Below are 25,459 nucleotides of genomic sequence, written 5' to 3'. Positions count from 1 at the left end.
ACAAGCTAGGGAAATTATCTGTAGTATATAAAAGTAAATATGCATGCTAATAATCATCAGGTATGACATTTACAACAGAAAACATCCAGTAGAAATTTGAGCCTTGAAGAAGTAATTCCTAGCACATGAAAAGCACTAAATATCTGAAAACATGCTCAACAAAGTCCTTTAAAAGTTGTATTTTTAAAGATTGATCGTGTGTATGCATACACATGGATATGTTTATGTATATGCACTCATTATAAACTATGTTAGATTGGGAAGGTGACAGTAGACACTCACACAAGGCTCTGGAGAGTACACTGTGGATGCTTCAAGACGTCACTGAGAAGCTCTATCCCTTCATCTTCCAAGTTGTTGTCTGACAAACATAAATGCGTCAGCCTCTTGCTTTTGGTGAGAGCCTCAGAAAGAACACCACACACAGCTTTTGTGAAGCCACAGCTTGCTAAGCTGAAGGTGAAACAGATGGGAAAGGACCCATTCATCAGTTTCCAAATGTCCTGCCTTGCTTCACGGGGAACTTATCTGATACTTACAGATGGGTCACTTTTCCTGTGGACTCAACCTCAACAGACATTTAAATTGTGAATTCCATTGCATCTAGGTATAGGAGAGAAGGAAACAAAATGGAAGAATTCTAGAAGAGTAGGAAAACAAAGTAAAAAGGAAGAAAAGTATTTACAAAACCAAGTTAAACATGAAAAGATAGGGTTGGGAAAATAGCTCGGTTGTTAAGTCCTTGCTACACAAGAATCCCCACTTTGAGCACCAGCACCATGTAAAAAGCTGAGTAAATTAGCATACAGATCCATGAGACTTGTGCTGGCTGGCCAGCCTAGCCTATTTGATAAGCTCCAGGCCAATGAAAAACTGTCTCAAAAACATAAGGTGGGTGATTCCTGAGGAACAATACCCAAGGTTAAACACACACACGCAAGCGTGCACACACACACACACACACACAGAAAGAGAGAGAGACAGAGACAGAGACACAGAGAGACAGAGAGACAAAGACAGACAAGAGACAGAGTGACAGAGGCACGCGAGCGCGCACGCACACACACACACACACACACACACACACACACACACACACAGAGGAACAGAGACAAACTTGGAAGGGGACATCTGGCCATATAATTTAGTAATATTGCATGCTTACCATGTTCAAGGTTCTGGGTTTAATCCCAGGACCAAAGGAGGAGGGGAAGCAGAAAGGAGTAAGAACAGAAAGACCTCTGAAGATTCATAGAAAACACATCCCAGGATTGATAAACACGCCAGCTAATGTTAACCCGCATGTTATTTCTACCCAGTTCATGAGCTACAAGCAGTTTGACTCACACCAGTCTCTCTAGACGACAGTCTGGGTTTTCTAGGACCTTACACAACGACTTCACCCCATCATTTGTCAGGTTGTTGGTGGACAGATTCAGAAACACCAGGCTACTGTTTCTGTAGAGAGCCTCGAATAGAATGAGACAATGGAATGCGTTCAGGTCACAGGATTCCAACCTGGAAAGCAACACAAAAGGAGGCAAAGGACTCACTTCAGAGAGTTACAACCACGGTCCACTCAGCTAGAGGGTGGCAGTCTCCCACCCGTGGAGATCTTGGCTGAAAATTCAGCTTCCTTATGTAAAACATTTACTAGCTAAAGGATATGGCCCTGATAGGGGCTTAAGTGGGACTGGAGAGGAAACATCTTTCCCATCCCCCATTGCCTTTCAAAAATATGAACAAAAACAGTTTTCAATCCATTAAATGGGGTTTGTTTCATCAGGAAGACGACAGAAGGATGACTGCGATGTTGGTATCGTGCACTGATTTGTACAGCAAAGACGAACCACAATCGGGTGCCAAAGCTGTGTCTCCTGTGGCCTCTTATTCATGAGTCAATCCACATTTTCCAAAGGACCCAATTGTGCTTTAATATTGAAAATTTTATTGCAGAAGAACTTGTAAATAAAAAGAAACATCACCTAGGGAGGTTAGTCAGAGCCAATGTCTATACATTTCCACGAACCTCTACACAGTTAGAATAGGACTTAATTTTTAAGAATGAAAACAAGGGGGTAGTGCTCTGTTGGCAGAGTGTGTGCCTAGCATGTACAAAGCCATGGGTTCGATCCCCATCACATTATAAAAAAGAATGAGAATAAGAAGTAAATCAGAAAAAAAATTAGAGTGAAAGAGAAAGTACATGTGAGGTCCTTCTAAATAGCTGTCACAGTGACAAAATAACCAATAAGCTACTAAATGGAGTAAGATTTATCTTGTTTATGGTTTAAAAAGATTCAGTCCTTCTTGGCAGAGGGGGTGGGTGGGGATGGAGAAAGGAGTAAAGTTGGGGAGAAAGAAAAGAGAGAAGGAAAGAGGGGCTTATATCACCTTGGTTGGTCTAGAACTCTCTATATAGGCCAGGATGGCCTTGCCACTCAGATTCACCTGCCTTTCCTGGATTAAAGGTATGCCCCTCTATCTTAGGCTTTCCCTGCATATTTTAGGAGCTAACCTATTATGCAGTATACAACGTTGAAAACACCTACCAAGACAGGGAGAGTATGTCTTTCTCCTTGCGATAAGATTTACAAAATTATAGTGAAACATTCCCATGAAAGTTATTGATAATGTCTACCACGATTTGAAATGTCTTTCTATAATTTAAACTTTCCTAGAATATTTTATCCCTATTATTTGTGAAATTCTTACAGTAAGAGACCCTAGTTAGTAAAAGAGCCCGGAAAGCACTTTTTCAACACTTTCATGACTTATCTCATGTAAAATCAGGGAGTAAGATATCAAAACGCAATTCTAAAGAGTTTATCTTAGCACAATCCATCCACAAACCAGACGAATAGGGTCATTAATACGGTCAAGATCTAATGAGATATAAAGCAAATAGGAAGTTGGATTGAACCATATAAAGTATTTAGAGAAGGCCTACAAGACCAGTGATTATAACAGCCATGTGCCCACTCACACTTAGAGGGCAACCAGTCTTCCACAAGACCAGTGATTATAACAGCCATGTGCCCACTCACACTTAGAGGGCAACCAGTCTTCCACAAGACTAGTGATTATAACAGCCATGTCTCCACTCACCCTGGGAGGACAACCCATCTTCCATAATGTAGTGCTGTATGATTGCTGACTTATAGCTTCCAACAAAGCTGCCACTACTGAGTCAAGTTACACATGGAGTCTCCTGCTTGATAGCTTACTATCCAGATCTACACTCAGCATCATCAGTAGAAGGTGTTATTCAAATATTAACTGAAAAAGGGTCTTAATCAAGCCCTGCTACTTCCGATGTCAAAGCTTTTGTTTTAGACCAACAGCCAACACTGTGAGAGAATATCTTTCCTACCAAATAATAGAAGATTTCTTTTGCTATTGATATTTTCTTTTTAGACAGAAGAACCAGCGGCACATGTCCCACTTGGCTTCTGGATGAGACCGGTTTATTCCTAAGTCTCCTCGCCTGCTCATTCTTTCTATCTCAGCCTGACCCTCGCACAACTGTACTCAACAGTTACCCATGGACTCTTGAGATATGCTATTTTAAGTAAATTTCGTTTTTTAAAAGTCCCCAGTGGTCAAAGAATTCACTCGCATTTTCAAAAGGCTTTGCTACTTCTCCACTATCCGGATCACAAATCATATTTTTGGGAAGTAACTTACCTTGGCCATTTGTGCATTAAGATTCAGTCTTGACTCACAAAACTGTCCAGGGATTATAAAAACTTCTAAGATGAATCTATTTTTCCAGTTTTATATGTGAGAGAAAAATGCTTTAACTGAATTTCACTAGAAAATAAGAGTTTTCTTAAAAGCTGTTATCCAATGCACAAACCAAGTGTGATGGCTAAGGCTCTCCTTATTCCTAAAGAGCACTAACTGGAGAGCTACCAATAAGCGAGACAGTACACGGCAGTAAGTGTACACCTTGACAGTTGACAGTTGCCACACTGTTCTTTCTCAGCCTTCTAGGCTTGGCTTTGGGCCACAGTGGAAGATGGTGGGAATTCATTAGTTATCAATAATCAAGTACAACAGAGATTTCTCTAATACTGTTTCCTGTCATCATTAATCAAAGACACAATATATCTGAGAACTGAAATAAGAAAAATGTTAAATGTTCATCAGTTTTTGGTCTGTTTCCTCCCTTCATTTAGGAGACAAAAGACACAGTTATACAATGAAAAGTGGTTTGTGGGGAATGAGAGGAGTGAGGAGGAAAAATGAACTAGAAAAGTAGGCTTCCATTAACTACACAGCCCTGTGAACATCAAGTCCAAAAAGTCTAAGTTATAATAAAATCTCAAGCTTACCTCAGCACCCGTAATTTACATTGTTGGCATTTCAAGGCGTTGCATAAGCTTTCTATTCCATGTTTTTCTAAGTCAGTATCTTTCAGGTCAAGATGTGTCAGGGTATGGCTAGAAGCCAGAAAACTAAAATCATGACAGCTATTCAGGAAACAGACATCTCTGAGCCTTCAAAAGAAATACATGCAGAGTTATTGTATGATCATCGCCACTCATAGTTTCATCATCCCCTTCCAATTTCTTCCTTTCATCTTTTAAATTACTCTGGATTTTCTCATACTCCAGGTAAGGCTCCGAATAAGAGTTTCAGAGAACTGCTGAGAACATAAATAGGCTACAACATAGCTCTCAATTTGTAGCCTGACAGCTGATGTTCTCAACTATTTTGATACCACAGGAAATGGAGATGGTAACGTCGGGGACTGTAGAGAGAAGCCTCTGACTACAAAAACTATCACCTTCACTCCAAATACTGCAATGACAACATGAATTTATAACAATTAAATCCTACCCATACGCCTGGCATGGTGGCACTCAGGGAGGCAGAGGCAGGTGGATCTCTGTGAGTTCGAGGCCAGCCTGGTCTACAAAATGAGTCCAGGACAGCCAAGGTTACACAGAGAAACCCTGTTTCAAAAAACAAAGCAAAATCCTTTCTTTCTACAAACAAAAGTGAATACACAATTAAAATCAACCTTCAGATGTATATCATTACCAACATATACTATTGCAAATATACTGTCATTCTGTGGGCTTTTGTCTACAGAATCAGTACAGTAGCAAATACAAGCATCATCTTCCAACTTTTCTTTATTCCCTTCTAATTGCATTTGTGTTTTACATACTTGATTCTCCTGCTGCACCTCAACTGGCTCTGAATCCCATTTGTCCATGCTGCATCTTAACATCACCCCCCTGGAGATCACATCCTGCCTTTTCAGCTCATTCCCCAGCATTCCTCCTCCATTCTCTCTGCCCCCAACTAAGTACCCACAAGAAAATAATTTTGCCCATTTACACAGCTAACCATCCTCCTAAGTCACTATGTAAATATAAACTGTAAGCATTTTTTTTCTTTCAAGGGAAAAGGACTTACCACTAAGGAGCATGAGACTGAGAAGAGTCACCTTGGTGACTTTCTGCTTTAAAAGAAGCCATTAGCCAAAAGGTAACATTGGCTATTAATGTTTGTGCTAGTGACATTTGGGGAAAGACAATGTTAGGGAGATGCTTGGAGATGCGTTAAGAAGACTCATATGCCCAGTGGCCTCTCCTTATCTACAGGTTTAAGATATGCTTAAAATCTGAGGTCAGAGCTCAAACAATGAGATTCTAGGGAAAAACACTGGGTGGGAAGCTGGTCTCTGAAGGGACATTCGTTTCCATGGCACTAGGAACAAGAATGAGTCACTTATGGCACCAAGTACACACAGATCACTACCAAAGACACATTGAGCACATGACAGTCACTAAATACAGAGCAATGTATAAACAGTTCCAGTCCTCAGGAGAGCCAACAGCACGTGATGTGCAAACATGCCAATTTTAAATGAGAGTCTGGGTCAAATTAAGATTTAGGACGGACAGCAGTAAACATGTGCACAGGCAAGGAGCAGGTGGACCGTTTGTGTACAGTGGGCATAAATGCATTGCATAACTGCTTGGCATTTTCTTAACACATACATCTATGGACCAGCCAATTCACATCTTAACCGAAGACATAAACAACAACAACAACAACAACAACAACAACAACAAAACTCACAAACAGCTAAGAAATATTCATAGAAGCCTCATTCTCAATAACTAAAAACTGAAAAGTAAACCCCCCCAGGGGGGCTCTAGTAACATGAGGATGTACTAACAGTTGTAAGATAATCACACACACTGCAATGACAATGCCTATCAGGAATGAAAACACACTAAATGCACAACAAAGGCAAAACTTTATAGCATCTTGTTGAAAGTAGGCACAATACCTTACTGTGTTAGTGAAATGGTTTTCATAACGAAGCAAAGCTAGTTCAGATTATCAGATTAGAGAACGGCTGCCTCAGGACTGAGCGACATGGAAGACTTGAAGGGGAAGATGCAGATGGGACTTTTTTTTCTACTTTTATTATTTTTTTATTAATATATTCTTGTTACATCTAAATGGTTATCCCATCCCTTGTATCATCCCATTCTTCCCTCCCTCCCATTTTCCCCTTACTCCCCTCCCCTATGACTGTGTCTGGACATTTTAACCTCAGTGCTCATCTACCTTATTTTGAGTGTTGGCTACATAGATGTTTATAATTGTCTTTAAACTTGTCACATTTAGTGACTGACTTTATCAATATAAACCACTCATAAGAAAATTAATATAAAATAAGTTCGATGACATGAGAACTTTTGTGACCTGAATTTAAGGCCTTAGTTCTATGCCATGCTTCATCTAGAAAATTCCTAATAGAGCCCCAAAACCACATGCCAACGGCTACTCCAACGACTGCATCTTTCCCACAACAAATGAAGTCATACTCTCATGTCCTCAGCAATCTCTAGTTTTCATTTTCTTGGATTATTTTGCACAATGCTTGTAAGTACAGTTACACATCATTTAATGAAGGAAGAATTTTATTTTTATAGTAATTTGTGATTTTGGCCTTATGCAAACATGAAAGAATATCTTTACACATACTAACATGGATCTGGGTCACTAGGCAACAGAGTGTTATAGGACCACTGCCATCCCTCACTGACCAAAAAGCCTTCATGTGTCATATGACTGTTTCTATTTACTACTGATTTCCCCTAACCAGTAAGAGTGGAAGGTAGGACAAATAAAAACAATGCGATGATGTAGAAAGAATCTCTTGTGTATTATATGGATACAACACCTGTCAATTAAAAAACCTATGGCCTATGGCTGAGGCAGGAAATAGGTAGGACATCCAGAAGCCGGAAGGGATTCTGGAATAGAGCCAGGCACTCTATTCACAGGCAAGATGTAAGGAGAACAAACACATGGGGCATGAGCTCAGGTAACTAGCCATGAGGCAAAATCTAAATTAGCATAAATGGGTTATTTTGCTTTGAGCTAGTCAGAGAAGAACCTAACTATATGGCCCAGGTATTTGTAAAAATATTATTGAATCTCATGAGTCATTATTCCAGCAGCTTGGGGATAGGAGGAAAATCCTCCTCATACAACAGAAAAACTCACATTAAAATTTCTCATGTGCAAGGTGGTGGTGGCATACATCTTTAATGACAGCACTCAAGAGGCAGAGGCAGGCAGATCTCTGACTTTAAGGCCAGCCTGGTCTACACAGTGAGTTCCAGGACAAACAGGGACACACACACACACACACACACACACACACACACACACACACACACACACACACACACACATTTCAGTGTGAGACTTACAATAGTTTTTGTAGTTTACACCTTGGGTCACTTAATTCTTTATTTAAAATTTTCATCAACGATTCATCAAGTTTGCTTTCATACAGATCCATTTCTCTCAGGCATTCATTTGTATGAAGCACAGAAAACAGATCTTGCCAGTAGTGAGTGATTCGAACAGCAGCATCCTTGAGGCTGCATAATTGAAAAAAAAAGGAAAGAACAGCTATTTTTGCCTTATCAGATTTTATTGGATAAAAAAAATGCTATGAACCACAGTTTCTTTACCCATTCTTCTACTGAGGGACATTTAGGCTATTTCCATGTTCTGGCTATTATGAATAAGGTCTCTATGAACATGGTTGAGCATATGTCCCTGTCATATGCTGGAGCATCTTCTGGGTATATTCAAAGGAGTGGAATAGTTGGGTCTTGAGGAAGCCCTATTCCCAGTTGTCTGAGATAGTGCCAGACAGATTTCCAAAGTGGCTGTACTAGTCTGCATTCCCACCCAGCATTTCTCCACATCCTTGCCAGCATGTGGTATCGCTTGAATTTTTGATCTTAGCCATTCTGATGGGTGTAAGATGGAATCTCAGAGTCATTTTGATTTGCATTTCTCTGATGCCTAAAGACATTGAGCATTTCTTTAAGTATCCCTCAGTAGAAGAAACTGTGGTACATTTACACTATGGAATACTACTCAGCTATTAAAAACAAGGAATTTCCAAAATTTGTGGACAAACGGATTGAAGTAAAAATGATCATAATGAGTGAGCTAACCCAGAAGCAGAGAGACTCAAATGGTATATACTTACTTATAACTGGACACTAGACCAAGGGGCATGTCCCATGAAAGTCTTCACTTACCAGGAAAGTGGGATAGAGGTGAGGACATCCTATTGGGACTCTAGATGAGAGAAATGTAGGAGATGGGGAAGTAGAAGGATCCAGAGGGTCCTAGAAACTTACAAGAACACCACTATGCTGGGCGGATCTGGGCCCAGGGGTTGTGCTAGATCTATGGCACCAACCAAGGACAATATGTGCAGTCATCATCAAACCTCTACCCAGACCTAGCCAAGGGACAGGACATTCTCCACAGTTAAGTAGAGAGTGGGGACTGACTTTCACATGAACTCTGGGCCCCATATTTAGCCATGTCCCTTTGATGGGGAGGCCCGATGGCATTTGGAGGAAGGATAGCAGACTACCAAGAAGAGACTTGATTCCCCGGCATCATATTCAGGGGGAGGAGGTCCCCCTCACTCACAGTCATAGGGAAGGGGAATGCGGTGAAAGCAGGAGGGAGGGAGGAATGAGGATGCATGGGATGGGATAGCAACTGATATGTAATATGAATGATTTTATTTTTCAATAAAAAATGCTTTGAAAGATCATTAGGTGTATCTTTGCTATGGACAGTCTACCAGGAAATCTTTTTGGGCTACCCCAAGACTTTATTTCCCCATGTTCTTTCCCCTTATTTCTCATCCATTCCCTCCACACACATAAAATTAAAAACTACAAAGACTTCACTTAAGAGGGAGAAAAGTCAGGGGGAAGACGTCTGAACTATGTATCTGTGTGTATGTTGTTTTTGTTTTAAAATTGAGACAGGTTTTCACTGTATATCCATGGTTAGTCTAGAATTTGCTATGTAGACCAACCTGGTCTCTGCCTCTGCCTCTAGAGTGCTGAGAGATTAAAGGTGTGGTCAATCACTTCTTGTAGGTGAATGCGCAAGTGTATGCACTCATATGTGGACACCAGAAGACAACTTCAGGTATTGGTCCTCAGGTGTGGTACACTGTGTTGAGACAGGGTTTCCTCACTGGACTGGAAATTACTAAGTAGGCTAGCTAGTTGGCTAGTGAGTTCCAGAAATCTGCTTTACTCTACCTCCCCAAGCGTTGTAATTACACATGCACGCCACTCTGCAAAGTGTTTAGCTTGTTTAATGTGGGTTTAGGTATTGCAATGTCTTAAAGTTTCCAAGGCAAGTGCTACACTAACTGAACTGTCTCCCCAGCCCTCTGTACTGTAATGAAATTGAAATAATTGGGGCTGGGATGTTGCTTAATGGTAGGGATCTAGCAAGTTTTAAGATGCTGAGGGTTTGAGTCACAATCCTGGGGAAATGGAATGTTATGAATGATGCTGCAGAGTTGTGGGCTATATGACTTGAGGTCTTGTGAAAACCATTCAAGAGCTTTCTATTTACAAACATCTCAGACAAATGGTGAGCTAGCCAGAGATAATAATCATTAAACTTACCACATTTAATACAGTTACTATTATTAAATACAAACCACTCAAAAGAAAATATAAAAGAAGCTTCACAACATGTTTTTGGAAGTATTTTTGTGACCTGAATTTAAGGCCTAATATAATGAAATATGTTATATTCTCTTAACAGAGGGATGCTTTTGCAATGATGACAGTGGAAACATTTGAGAAAAGTTGGGAGTCAAAGACTTATAATCAATCCAATGGTGATCTCAGTCATATCTATGCCTTCATGTAACTCAGCTTTTTCATAAGTCATATTAAAAATGATAACATCTACCCCATAGGACCAGTGAGAGATCAAATATATCATACACCAAACAACTAGCAACCATGTGAGTGACACTCAGAGCAGATCAGCTATTGTTCAGTATATATTTGAATCAATACTGATCTACTCATTTCTTAGATAAAAACACCTCTATATCTCAGTTTTGGAATTGTATCGTCACACCTATGTAAGCATTCACAATTTTGTTGGCATCACAATTAAGTTGGGTAGTATGTTAAGCATCTTGTTCCCCATATAACTGTATGCCACAGAATAAGCTTTTAGTTAAATAAAGAGATTCCATAGTTGCTGTCTTCTCACAGGTTTAGATGCAGAAGATCAGAAAAGCCAACTTGATGGAAGGGATAAGGTAAAATCATATACAGAACAGCAGAGGTTAGGGGATACAGGACAGGTGATATCATGTATAATATATCAACCTCAGAAAGTGGTTTCTCGACGGATTATCCAAGAATAATTACCCACATTAGCTAAGCCAATGTTTTCATCTGTAAATATACTTCCTTCGATACCAGTAAGTTGAACACTTACCAAGTTTCATCTGTGGGGTCCACGTGCAACATATTCGTCAACTCTGCCACCGCAGTCAGTTTGACAGTCTGTAGGGAGTGGCAGTGCTTAAGACAAAATGAGTATACAAGCAATTGGGTTTCTTCGTTAACCTTCACGGCAACCTTGGGGAAATAGCTCAGTGCCTGAGTTATGAATTCTTCATCTTGAGTCTCATACAGACAGTGAAGCAAGTCTAGAAACCTCAGCTGTGACAGAGAAGAGTCGTCCTTTTTCAACGCTTCCAGACCCGAAAGTAGCTCACCTTTTATGTCCATATTTATCGTAAGGTTGAAAGTTTCCTCCAGTTGCCGTACTCGGTCTTTATTCAATAGGCCAAACAAAAAGCATTTCATCTGTTCCAAATGGGGGTCGTGCAAATGGTTGCTTTCAAGCAACAGATGCAGGTTTTCGAAAGGTTTGGAGGCACAGTCTTTTTTATCTGGATTATCTCTCAGCAAATAAAACAAAGCTGCAAAAAGCTCCTGAACGTGGAGGTAAGCGAACGTGTAGCAGTTTTCATACTCTGTGTCCCTCTGAAGGACCTTTGCATCCAGGAAAACTGAGATGTCATCTCTGGTTAGCTCATGCTTCCTGAGATTTTTCTGGTAGAGCACATGCTTTGTCGTCCAAACGCCTTCAGCGGCTGCCTGGCACAGGTTCCTCAGCAGGGTTTCATTGGGCAGAGCAGAGGAGCTCCCAGCTATGTGTGGAAATAAGCTGCAGACATAGCACGTGAACAGAGCTGTGGTGGTGTGGCAGATCACTGCAACGTCGCCACCTTTCTCCGCGTGCTCCTTCAGACAAGTGCAGATCATCTGGCACACGTGGCAGACGTGACACATGTTGAAAAGCCTCTCATTCTTTCTTATTGAACAGACCGCATTCATAGCCCATGCCTTATCTTTCAACAAATGGCTGATGTACTCCATCCTTACATTCTTAGGCAGTCCTGGCAGCTTTACGCTATGAGGGTTATGCAACAAAGGCAATATTCTCTTCCAAGCTGCGGATCTAGTTGTTACTAGTAAGAATGACTCGGGGAGCATCACTTTCCTCAGCAAACTACTAATGAGAAAGGACACTGGGTGCGCCTGGGTCCAATCTCTACACAGTGCAAACTCTGGCTCTTCAAAGGAGAAGTCCAGTTCATCAAAACTATCAATTATAAACAGAAGGTTACTGGGCTGGGTCAGGATCTGTTCAATGGGGCCTTCAGCCTTAGGCCAGTTTTTTGATATTAACTGGGCAAAGCTTCTCTCCTTCATTTGGCTAATTTCTCTCCCACTGAGATAAAAAACATAGGTAAATTCCTTATAGAGATTGCCATCTGCCCATGCTAACATTGCTTTTCTCAACAACGTTGTCTTCCCAATTCCAGCGGCTCCATGAAGGATTACTGTTTGTGGCAACTTGTAAGTTTGGATATTCACATCAAATATACTCTCCAACAGTTTTTGGTCTTTCTGAGTAATTGCATGATATAAAGTTGCGGATAATCCAAGCAAAGAATTCTTATCCCATACAATGCAAAAATTTTCCTTTATTACAGTTCTGTAGTCTATATCACCTAAGTCAGTTAGAATGGAAAAGAACCAAAGACACATAACATATAATCAAAACAAACTTTCTTTAATTTCAGGGTTAAGATTGTGACTGCCCACCATTTTCTTTCTCTCTGTCTACTCATCCCTCTTTCTCTCAACCACATAGGTATTACAAATTGAACACAAGTCTTCTGGAAGAGCAGCAAGTGCTGTTAATTACTTAGCTATCTCTTCCGCTCTCTAGGTTAACTTTGGACTAGGCATCTTAAAATACTGTTTTCTTGAGATCCCAAGTCAATATGGTTTTGAGCCTGACTCTGGCCATATGTCCAGTTTGCTTGAGTTTGAATGACTGAGAACAGTGGTACACGGAAAGCAAACTGGACAACTGAATAACAGCGCTTAGGAACTAACCCTGCATAAAGCTGTAAAACATAGAAAAACTGACCAGACATCATTTTCTCTTCAGAAACTCGGTCTTTCATCACCTTAGCATCCTCCGACTCCATGGTCTTTGTTGTCCCTGCAACAGGTTCCAAGAGGATCATGAGATTTACCAGAAATAGGGCTTTAGAAATGGTTAGAATGGAGGCCAGAAGTTTTCTGTGTTGTGAGTCTATGACCATCTGGGCAAAACTAGAGCCAGGAGCTCCAAGCTACACCAGCTTAGCTGAGGGAAGAATGGGACATCAACGCTAGGGTGGACCTCTTGCCCTCTCTCTGCTCTAACATCAGGTGCAAAGTCCCCTTGCCTGTTTCACTTCAGAGGGTGTAAGTGAAGTTCAAAGGAGACAATGGATATATACATATATACATATGCATACCCAGAGACAGACAGACAGACACACACAGATACAGACACGCACACACAGACACACACACATATGTATACACATATACATTCACACATACTTGCACACATATGTTATATCTACACACACATATATGTACATACATATGTACACATGTGCATATATGTGTGTATACATTATATATAATAAATATCCATTTTTTTATCTTATAGCTATAATGCCTTACATTTTTATCTTATAGCTATAATGCCTTACATATAAAACCTGGGTGTAGCCATGCATGGTGGCACATACCTGTGATCCCAGCACTCAGGAGGCAGAGGCAGGCAGATCTCTGTGAGTTTGTGGCCACCCTGGTCTACAAACAAATCCGGAACATCCAAGGCTACACAGAGAAACCCTGTGTCAAAAATATAAAAATCAAACAAACAAAAAAAAAACCAACACAACCCAAACCAAACTAAACCTGGGTGCTGCCTATGAATTTCATGTAAGAATCACCAACAGTACTTATCTGAGTTTGATTTTTTAGTGCATTGCTCTTTCCAAAAAATATGTTGATTGTATCTGAGATTCTTCAAAAGTTTTGAATTGATTTTTAGTATATGCACAAGTACATTCAACAGGAATTATCTTATCATTCAATTTCTTAAATCACATTAGTAGGCACATTTGTATTAATCATCCCCAAGTAAAGACCCAGACAGAGTAACAGTATTCAACTCCATACTGCTCCTTCTGGGTTCCTCAAATGAGCCAGTATCTCTAAGAAAACAATCTGTCCCTACTCACAGATAAGTCCTTAGGATCACACACAGTTGGCTTCTGTTTTGTTCTTTTTACTCATATAAAGGTTTTGAGGGCTACCTTCCAGGTCTACCCTTCTCAATAGTATCTGTTCAAGAAGTAAGCCAGTTCTTTGGCCTTCAGTGCAGCCCAGGCATGATATTGAGCAGTACCTGTGTTCCTCTTTAAGAGTAACTTGAATTTATTTAATTCCTCATTGCTCAGATCATCCAAATAAAACAGCAGCACAAATTTAGAAAAGGAAGAAGAGGGCATCTATGTGTCTCCCATTTTGTTCATGGGTCTGGATTCAGCTTTGTGGAAAAAAAACCTAAAGACAGAATTAATGGGACCTATATGAGTAGAAAATGAACTCTCCATTCACACACATTAAGTCAACATATATCTGTTGTGGTCCATTGTATGAGCTCAGAATTGAGCTCAAATATTCTATGGAACATTTTCTATCATAAAACATCTATTACCATCCTGACAGAGAAGCAGGTAGGCCAACTACAGATCTTTATCCCTCCCTCCTCTTCTACAAATCCAAATTCCTTAGGCTCATCCCCAGCTCTGTAGCATACAACCTGGTGCGGCTTGCCCTCTCTCTCTGCCTCCATCTCTAGTGGATCAAGAAGATCCTCCCCTCCTTACTCTATGCCTTCCTTTCCAGGGGACTAAGCACTAGATAGAACACCCTGATTTCCCCTTCCTGTAGAACCCCACAAGTCCATCCTAACTTCTAAGTGTCAGCTCCCAATACCTAGAAACAAGTTTTACCCAGTTCCCTTCTCTCCCCACAGTGGCCATACCTAGCAGAATCCCCTACTAGGCAACTGATGGTTATTATACCCTCTCCAAAGAAAAAGAGAGCTCCACAGAAGTTAAGGAACAAAACACCCACCCAACAAACACAAGACCAGATATCAGCACCTAGAATCACAACCACCCCAAACACAGATTCCTAGACTGCAGCATAAAAAACACAACCAATGGTAGCTAGGACAATATGTCTTCGCTAGAGCCCAGGACCCTACCATAGCATGTTACCGAATGGTCTGGTGCTTTGTATTAGTTGTTAATTATTTTGCTCCCTGAGGTCTGCTTGCTGTCTTCTATGAGAAGACTATCACATACCCCAAGTAATGATGTGTAATCTTGTCTCCAAAATTATCCCTGATTGGCTTAATAATAAAAGGCCTACACCCCTGGACAGGACAGAAGTGAAAGGTGGAGCTAAGGTTTGTGGGCTTGGAGGAGAAGGATCATGGGAAGGAGAAAGAGGTGAAGGAAACTGGATTGCCATGGGTTAGTGCCACATGGCTAGGAGGAACTAACTCTGAGGCAGTGTTGGAGAGAAGCAGCCTAGATGAAAAGAATAAGCAAGTGTTTATGGAATTCTGGATGGGGAGTAGCCCAGGTAGATATGATTAAAGCAAATGGTATGTGATGTGGGGCTGGGAGGTAACAAGGTAGCTTAGGGAGTTGACTATCCACGCAGACACAGGTGAAATAAGGCTTATTTAAAATTCTATCAGATACCTAGGTCTTTTATTGACAGCAAGTTAATAACTGTTATAACACTAAGCATTAGAAGCCTTTCTTATTTTCCACAACAATAGCAGGTCCTGGGAGTTGGAACACAGTTGGCATACAAGATAAAGGCCCTTAAGGAAGTCTTTACAAATATGACAGAGGTCCTTAAAAAGAAAATAAATAAATCCCTTAAAGAAATATATAAAAACAAAACAACAGTTCAAGACCTGAAAGTGGAAATAGAATTAATAAAGAAGAGTCAAACTGAAGGAACTCTGGAAGTGAAAAATTTAGGAACTCAAAACCGAAACATTAGCCAGGTGCCTGTAATCACAGCACTCAGGGAGGCAGAGGCAGGAGGATCTTTCTGAGTTCAAGGCCAACCTGGTCTACAAAGCAAGACCAGGACAGCCAAGGCTACACAGACAAACCCAGTGTAGTGGGGGAAGACCTCCAAAAACTACAGAAATATTATTAGAGAAAAGACTCACCAACAGAATAAAAAGGATGGAAGAGAGAATATCAGGCATTCAATATGGTAAAAAGAAATAGATACCTTGGTCAAAGAAAATCCTAAATCTAAAGAAATTCTTGCACACTATCCAGGAATTTGAGATACAATGAAAAGACCAAATCTAAGGATACTGGGACTAGAGGAAGGAAAAGAAATCCAGGTCAAAGACACAAAGTATTTAACAAAATCATAGAATAAAATTTTACTAACCCAAAGAAGGAGATGCCTATTAAAGTACAAGACACATACAGAACACTAAATAGATTGTACCAGAAAAGAAAGGCCTCTCAGCATATAATAAAGTGTTAAATGTACAGAACAAAAGTGAATATTAAAAGCTTCAAGGGAAAAAAGACCAAGTAACATAAAGGCAAACCTTTTAGAATTATACCTGACTTCTCAGTGGATATCCTAAAAGTTATAAGAGTCCGGAGACATGCTCCTCAGACTCTAAGAGAGCAAAGGTGCCAGCCTTGACTAAATTCCAATCAGAAGAAAATAAAACATTCCATGATATGGAATGAAATTTAAGTGATATTGCTTTATAAATCCAGCTCTACATAAGATACTAGAAGCAAAACTCCAACAAAAAGAGGTTAACCACACCCAAGGAAACATAGAAAATAGAAACATAGAAAATAAATAATTCCAGACCAACTAACGAGAGGACACACACACACACACACACACACACACACACACACACACACACACACACACACCACCCACCCCCGGTACAGACACCCATTCCCCCACCCACCACCCCAACCATCCCCCACCCACTGGACATCCCCCCACCTGACACACACACACACACACACACACACACTCCAACACATACACATACAACCTGATACACCCACCCCATGAAACACACACATCATGACACAAACAAGACACACAGACACCCCCCCACTGACAAATAGACATTCAGACACAAACACACACACACACACACACACACACACACACACACACACACACGATCAGAGTAGCAGAAATCAATGAACACTGCTTTCTCCACATCAATGTTCTCAATTTCCCAATAACTGGAATTTGCTGCTGGACTCCAGGTGAGAGTGGAATGGAAGAGTGGGGGATGGAAGGAACCAGAGGGTTCAGGAGACCATCAAGGCTGGCAGATCTGGACCTAGGAGGGCCTTCATAAACTGTTGCACTAATCAAGGACAATGCACGCAGTAAAACTAGACCCCCACCCACCTCATTCAGATTTAGCCAATGGACAGCTCATTCTCCACAGTTGTGGGGAGAGCAGGGACTGCCTCTGTCATGAACTCTGGTGCTCCCAATTTGATCACTTCCCCTTGGTGGGGAGGCTCAGAAGTACACAGAGGAAGCGGAAGCAGGCTATCCAGATGAGACCTGATAGGCTGTGGTCATATGGTCAAGGGAGGCGGTCCCCTTCTGTCTGAGGTCTAGGGGAGGGGGACAGAGGGTGGGAATGGGCAGACACAAGTGAGGGGGATAATAACTGGGATGTAATCTGAATAAATTATAATTAAAAAAAGACACAGACTAACAGATTGGATTCAAAAAACAAGATCCATCCTTCTGCTCCATCCAAGAAACACACCTTAACATAAAGGGCAGAGATCACCTCAAGGTAAAAGGATGGAAAATTACATTCCAAGCACCTGGTCCTATGAAGAAATCTGATGTAGTGAATTTAATATTTGACAAAATTGACTTTAATACTTATCAGAAGAGATGTAAGGGTACTACATATGCAAAGAAAAACTTCTCAACATTGCAATTGTTAACATCTATGCACCCTATCACAAGGACACATTACTACAGCTTAAATCACATATTGAAACTCACACACTGATAAAGAGACTTCTCCCACTCTTGCCAACAGAAAGGTCAAGTGCGCGCGTGTGCACGCGCGCGCGCACACACACACACACATACACACACACACACACACACACACACAGAGAGAGAGAGAGAGAGAGAGAGAGAGAGAGAGAGAGGGAGAGAAATGACAAAGCTAATACTATAAACCAAATAAACCTAACAGACACATCAGAACATTTCACCTAAACACAAAAGAATACACCTTCTTTTCAGCACCTCATGAAACTTTCACCAAAATTGGCCATATACTCAAGTCTCAACAAATACAAGAAAATTGAAATAACACCCAGCATCCTATCTGAGAAACACAGATTAAAGCTGAATATCAACAATAGAAACAGAAAGCTTACAGACTCATGGAAACCAAACTCACTACTGAATAAAAAAATGGGCCAAACCAGAAATCAAACAATTAGACTTTCTAGAATTGAATGAAAAACAAATATACAACACACCCACACTTATGTATGAGACACAATGAAGGTGGTTCTAAGAAGCAAGTTCATAGCACTAAGTCCCTACATAAAAAATTTGGAGAAATCTCATACTAGTAAATTCAACAGCACACCTGAAATCTCTGGACAAAAAAAAAAAAAAAAAAAAAAAAGAAATCACATCCAAAAGGAACAGATGACAAGAAGTTATAAAAATCAGAGCTGAAATCAATAACATAGTAACAAAAACAATACAATGATTCAATGAAACAAAGAGTTGGTTCTCTGAGAGAAATCAATAAGATTTGCAAATTAACCAAAAGGCAAAGAGAATATGCAAATTAACAGAATTAGAGGGAGAGAATTAGAGGGAGATAACAGTCACTGAAGAGAATCATAAGGTCATACTTTAAAAACCTGTACTCCACACAATTGGAAAATCTAAAAGAAGTGAATAATGTTTCTCAATACACAATACTTACCAAGGTAAATCAAGGTCAGACAAGCAATTAAAATAGGTCCACAATCCCTAGTAAACCAGAAGCAGTCATGAACATTCTACAAAAACAACAAACACAAACAAAAAACAAACCAAAAGAAAAAAAAAAAAAACCACCCAGGGCCAGATGGTTTAACTTAGAATTCTGCCAGACTTTCAAAGAAAATGCCAATACTCCTCAAATTATTCCACAAACTAGAAATAGAAGGAACATTTCCCAATTGGTTTTTTATGAGGCCATTGTAGCCTGATATCCAAACTACATAAAGACCTAACAAAGAAAGAATTAATGACCAAATTTTCTTATGAACATAGGTGCAAAAATTCTCAATAAAATACAAACAGGGCTCCTATGAAGCCTGGAATTTCTCAACATTTAGAAACTGGACCACAAATGTTATTCCTAGCTTGCTTAACCATGTCCCCCAATTTTATTTGGGCCCCTACAAAGGTACTATTAGCCCCAATTCAGCTGGAAGAAACCCTAAGAGAATGATGCCCATTTCCTCTAAGGGGGCGGATTGGTAGGTTTTTGTTTGCTCTCTTGGGCTACAGATGCTTATTTTCAGTGAGAGTTTCTTGTAAGTTATTATTGGTCTTATTCAGAGAGACAATTAGGCTGGACTCGGGGATGTTTCTCTTTTCCTTTATCTTTCCTTGGTAGGTATGGAGATAGGAGTTGAAGAAAAAAAGAAGGGGAATATAGAAATATATAGGGATGATAAGATAAAAAGTAGATTGTTGAATCTACTCTTCAACCTTCAGCCTTTTGTTCCTAACAAAAAAGGATATTTTTAATTCATTAGTATAGAATTTTGTATATTGATACAAAATAAGTTTAATTTTGATACATTGGTATAGAATTCAAATTTAAGATTATTCTTCACATACATTATATATTTCTGCTTTAATATGAGGTATTGAACCCATACCCATACAACTCAATTATAATACAAAGCTTACTTCTAATACCTTGAAAATGCTACTGCAGGCTGTTTAGGATGATTAAGTAATACAAGCTAATTGTTGGTTGATCAAATCATGGTCATGTCAACTACTAGTCTGTTTTATCACAGGAATATACATCCTAGGTTGGGCAAATGGATATGATCCTATAGATAGATAAGGTAACATAGTTAGATAAGGTCTTAAATGCCTCAGAGACCTACAGAATATGGCATTTAAGGATGTTTATAATATTTTAAAGATTCTTTGACAACAAGACAGATTAACTCCTGGCAACACCCAGCCTACCTCAAGATGATGATAAACATTAAAGAACCTCCTTGTGAAGATGGCTTCAAAAGTGGCAAATCAGCCACTAGGCAAAATGTCCTAGTTTCTGCCACAGAATTCTGCCTAAAAATGGGCAAGCTTAGATGCAGGCAGAATGAACGGCCAAACTCTGACAAGACAGGGTGAAGAAGTCCTAAGTGGTTCCTGCCCCACAAATATGTCTGTCGGATATATCGGGCCAGAAAGGTGAACATGATGCTTCAACGTTATAGAGAGTTTTGCGTGAGTGCTCAGGTAGCAAACTGTCTCTAATTTTTTTCTTTTTCCTTTCCTCATTTTGGAAGCTGCTAACCTGTACTTCCAGTTCACTCAAGTAATTAAGTTTCATTTCTTCTCAAGTCTCTGATGATGTTGAAGACCAGATAGTTTAGTCTTAGAACTAACCTTTGCTACTTAGGGGTTAAGATGTTTTTAGGCCCTAGAAAGAGGTTTTAATTCGACACAGATGAGATATGATGGACATTGCTTCTCACTCAGAGACTTGGAATCACCAATATAGGAAGGATGTTTTCTACAAGGTTGTCAAAAACAATTAGCCAAAACACCATGAACGTAACATTCTTATAGTCCCTGATTGTTTCAGGTTCTTCTTGCTGTATGTAATTTTTATTTATGTGTAATAATATAAATACATATGCCAAAAATTAAATCTTTTGAAAAAATACTTACAAACCAAATAGAAGAACACAAGAAAATATCATCCACCATGATCAAACGGGCTTCATCCAAGAAATGCAGGGATGATTCAACACATGAAAATCAATAAATGTAATTCACCATACAAGAAAACTGAAAGACCAAATCTACAAGATCATTTCATTACATGCCCAAAAGGTCTCTGACAAAATCCAACACTTCATGATAAAAGTCCTGGAGAGGTTAAGGATACAACAAACATACCTAAACACGATATAAAGGCAATTCAGAGCAAGCCCATAGGCAATGATGTTGGAGAGAAACTCAAAGCAATTCTACTAAAATTAGGAATAAGACAAAGTCTCCCACTCTCTCTGTACATTTTCAATATAGCACTTGAAGTCTTTGCTAGAGCAATTAGGCAACTGATGGAGATCAGGGGCACAAATTGGAAAGGATGAAGTCAAAGTATCTCTATTTGCTGGTGATACAATAGTATACATAAGTGATCTAAAAGTTCCACTGGAAACTCCTACCACTGACAAACACTTTTAGAAAAGTAGCTGGATACAAAATTAACTCACAAATCACTAGCCTTCCTATATAAAAATGACAAATGGACTGAGAAAGTAATCAGTGTGAAACATATTTGACAATAGCCCCAAATAATATAAAAATAACTTGGGGGGTTACTCTAACCAAGCAAGTTTAAGACTTGTATGATAAAGCTTCAGGTATTTGAAGAAAGAAATGGAAGATATCAGAAGATGGAAAGCTCTCTTATGCTCATGAATCAGTAAGATTAACATAGTAAAAGTAGCTATCCTACCAGCAATATTCTGACACAATTCTTCACAGATCTTGAAAGAACAATTTTCAGCTTCATATAGAACAGAAAAAAAAAAAAAACCAGGAAAGCTAGAACTGAAAAGGAAAATTTTTAATTAGCATTAAAGCAACCAGAACAGCAGAGCTCTCTAACTCATAAGTGCAGGTCGACAGGTATGCTAGCCCAAGGTCCCAGATGATAAGTCACAAAGAATGCGGAGATAGGAGACAAAGGCCTACTGAGTGTTCCAGGGACCGGCTGGCCATAAAAGATAGGGAGAATACACAAGGACAAATTCCTGAGAGAAACAGGTACCGGACATGGTCGAGTGAGTAATGAGCCAAGACCCCCTCATCCGATCTTATGGTGTCTGCTTAATCCCCTCCTTGAGGCCCACACACAATGTTCCAGGTTTGAGTTTAACCAGATGTGTCGTTAGCTCAGATAAACATCTACCCTCAGGTTCCAAGAAAGACAGGAACCAAGGACTGTACCCATGTGATTAAGTCTGAGCTTACCCCAGATCTGCCTATGCAATTTGCTGATGTTCAAATGTTTGAAACAACCAATTGAAACTTCCCACTCCCCCCGACCCTTGCCCATATAAACCCCTAACCCCTGGGCTTCTGGGTCGACCCCTCTGTCTCCTGCGTGAGATACGTGTCGACCCGGAGCTCCGCCAATAAACTGTCTCATGTGTTTACAGCAAGACAGTCGTTTGTGTGTCTTTGGGTGCGCGCCATCCCGAGGCTTGAGTGAGGGTCTCCCTTCGGGGGTCTTTCAGAACAATCATGAATAATAATATAAAAACCCTGCTGGAGTATCACCATTGCTGCTGTCAACTTGTACTACAGTGCTATAGTAATAAAAACAGCATGATGTTGTCACAAAAATAGACAGGCTGGCAAGTGGAATCAAACTGCAGACCCAGACATAAATCCACACACCCATGGACACCTGATTTTTGACAAAGATGCCATAGATACACCTGGGGGGGGGGGAACACAGCATCTTTAACAAATGGTCAAACTGTCTGCATGTAAAAGAATGCAAATAGAATCATACCCTGTACAAAACTCAACTCTAAATAAATCAAAGACCCCAACATAAAACCAGATATACTGAGCCTGATAGAAGAGAAAATGAGGACTAGCCTTGAACCCCACTGACAGAAGAGAAAACATTCTGAACTGAACATCATTATCACAAGTAGTAAGATCAACAGTTAATAAACATGACCTCATGAAACTAAGTTTTGGCAAAGAAAAGTACACTATCAATAGGACAAAGTGGCATTCAGTAGGTTGGGAAAGGATTTTTACAAACTGCTCTTGGATTAAAGGCGTGTGCCATCACTGTCCAGCTACTCTTTATGGGTTTTTTTTGTACACAAACCAGGTGTGTGTGTGTGTGTGTGTGTGTGTGTGTGTGTGTGTGTGTACATACATACATACACCAAGTATAAAAAAATCCAAAACCATATAAGCCCAAACCAGTGGGGGGAGGAAGGGCCTTTGTTTCAGCCAGTTCTCCAAATAAAAACAATGATTTATATAGTAAGATCTTGTGTAGGTATAGTCAATATTTGCCAAGCTGGGAACTGACCAAGGATACTGGGTCAGAGGTCAAATCAGACCCTGGGCTTATGGGGGAGGGCAAGGTTCCTCACATCTAAGGTAGCACCTAGGTGTGACAGGGTCCTGTCCCAGCAGGGAAAACTGTCACTAGGTTGCTGTCCCTCTGAGATCAAGTAGTGGCTGCCCAGGCCTGTTAGCCTGGGGATTGGCACAGGCTCTGCCTACCAGTGCAGGGTGCCTGTAGAGCGAAGGGGGAGGGGCCGCTGCCTAACCACAGTACCCTTTCAGCGCCGGGAGACCACAGCTGATCCTAGACTCAGTGACCATTTAGGCACCGGAGGTCATCCCCAGGCGGAACTCATAGAGGCGCCCCAGGCGCTGGAAGGGTGGGATCAGCTGGTGCTCATACAGGTCCTGCCCTGTAGTCCTCTGATAGACACCTGAGGCCCTGACCATGATCATATAGAGGCAGCCTACCATGCTGCCTTTGCCCATACCTCCAGGGCTGCCTTGTTCACTGGATTCAATCCTCTCACGTCATTGCTTACACTCCCGTTTATAGACCGCACAGCTCTCCTAGGTCTGCCAGTACCCTCTTTAGAACTTCCATGGGCCACTTAAAAAAAAAATTAAAATGGCACCATCAGATGGGAGGTGACAGCGCACGTCTTTAATCCCAGTACTTTGATCTCAAAAGGCAGAAAATCGCTGAGTTTCAGGACAGCCAGGACTGTTAGAGAAACTCTGTCTTGAAAAAAAAAAAACAAAACCAAAATCCAAACCAAGCTAACCAAGCAAGCAAACAAACAAACAAACCCAACCCCGCACAACCAAGCAGCAATATGGTAACAACAATAACAACAACAACAAAAGCAAGCAAACAAAAAACAATGTCCATTTGTCAGGTCCAAAAAAAAGGTAATGAAAGTGTGCCATAATAACTTGGAAGAGCAATACTGGTAACCTTTGAAGTGAGAGCAATTCTGGTCACTGTTGGATTGGTGGGAGAGTAAGTGAACCTTGAATTATGGCTTCCTATAATTTTGAGAGGCGGGGGGGGGGTGTACCATGTGGCACAAGGACCGCAAAGTTTTGAAAAGGCCTATTTTGCTAACAGTAAGGAAAATCAGGAGGCCTCAGACTAAAGGACGGACACCTGCACCTAGTTCAGGACCGGAGGAGGGTGGTCGGGCGCCCCAGACCTGCTGAGCAGGACTATAACCATTTTAATTCAGGGCCTCAGACTGGGAGTTACAACGATGCCAGTTAGGCCTCAATGCCAAGGTCACTAAGTAGGCGTGAACCTCGGTTTTAGTTTCCATTCTTGACCCCAGTTACCAGCAGCAGCTATATACAGGATCCTAAGCCATACTAATGCTATAGGGTCAGGCTCTCCAGGAGTCTTGGCAAGGCCCCGTTCTCCCACTCAGATGCAGACCGCATCCCTTTCCTAGTTTGCATGCACAACGTGGGCATCGGAAGGACTCCCACTGGGCCGTTAATAGTCTAAGACCTGGCAAAATATACACCCAAGAAGGTCATTCTCTACCTCTGGTCTGGGATGGTGTCTGTGATGAAAATTAAGTCCTTGCGTTGAGTTAAGCCGTGAACGGAACATCCGCCAGAGAAGCCTCAGCAGGTTCACCTAGAAAGAGGAGCTTACCTTTTAGCCCTTAAAACCTCTCTGCTGCTGCCGCCTTTGGGCGGGACGGACTCTCTGGCAGGGCTTGGTGGGCTGGCTCTCTTCTGATTGGCTGGCTGGGTAAGACTTCCGCTCTGGAATCTCTAGGCCTCCCTGAGGGGGATCATTTCTGTGTTCAGCATCTGTGTAGGAAGGACCACAAACGTGTATTGAGCTATGAATTTTGATTTATATTATTATAAAATATTCTCGTTTTTTGCTTTATCACCTAATAGACAATTTTACCTGTCGAGTATTGGTGTTCTCTTCCGGCCTTCCCAAATTGGCGTCAATGTGCCTTTCCTCAGTACATGAGATCCATCATTTTCGTGGCTCTTAAGTTAGCCTTCAGTTAGCTGAAATTTCTCATCTGTTTGCCAGTTATTGCTTTGTTACAGCAACTTCACAAGTGTTTCTTATAAACTGCAAAAGGGTGGATTTTGCTGCCTCACCCACTCTGCCTTGGCCACTATGTAGGAAGGCCCATCTTAGTTTGTTATATTCTTTACATGTTACATTAGCGTTTTTATTTTACCTTGTGTTTTCTGTTTCCTTTCCCGTTCTTTTTTTT

The 25,459-nt window shown here is 40.7% G+C and overlaps 1 protein-coding gene across 3 annotated transcripts in view; it reads right to left on the bottom strand.

The window, feature by feature from the left end:
• Positions 1-25,057, bottom strand: part of NLRP14 (NLR family pyrin domain containing 14) — a 33,731-nt gene extending 8,674 nt beyond the window's left edge. The window contains exons 1-7 of one of the 3 annotated variants that reach the window (XM_084773635.1): positions 24,757-25,057; positions 12,856-12,930; positions 10,843-12,430; positions 7,752-7,925; positions 4,338-4,502; positions 1,348-1,518; positions 283-453 (exon numbers count right to left, since the gene is read on the bottom strand). In XM_084773635.1, coding sequence (XP_084629761.1) covers positions 283-453; positions 1,348-1,518; positions 4,338-4,502; positions 7,752-7,925; positions 10,843-12,430; positions 12,856-12,916 — 2,330 coding nt within the window. In that variant the 5' untranslated portion in view covers positions 12,917-12,930; positions 24,757-25,057. Of the gene's footprint in view, positions 1-282; positions 454-1,347; positions 1,519-4,337; positions 4,503-7,751; positions 7,926-10,842; positions 12,431-12,855; positions 12,931-14,178; positions 14,354-24,756 lie in introns of those variants that run through there. The other 2 variants (XM_084773636.1, XM_084773634.1) reach the window with 2 other exon arrangements.
• Positions 25,058-25,459: the final 402 nt, after the last annotated feature.

The sequence above is a fragment of the Acomys minous genome, assembly GCF_964271855.1.
Source record: "Acomys minous genome assembly, chromosome: 2".
NCBI classification, from domain to species: domain Eukaryota; kingdom Metazoa; phylum Chordata; class Mammalia; order Rodentia; family Muridae; genus Acomys; species Acomys minous.
Note: the sequence above shows the minus strand (reverse complement) of the source record. Positions and strands in the feature narration are given on the sequence as shown.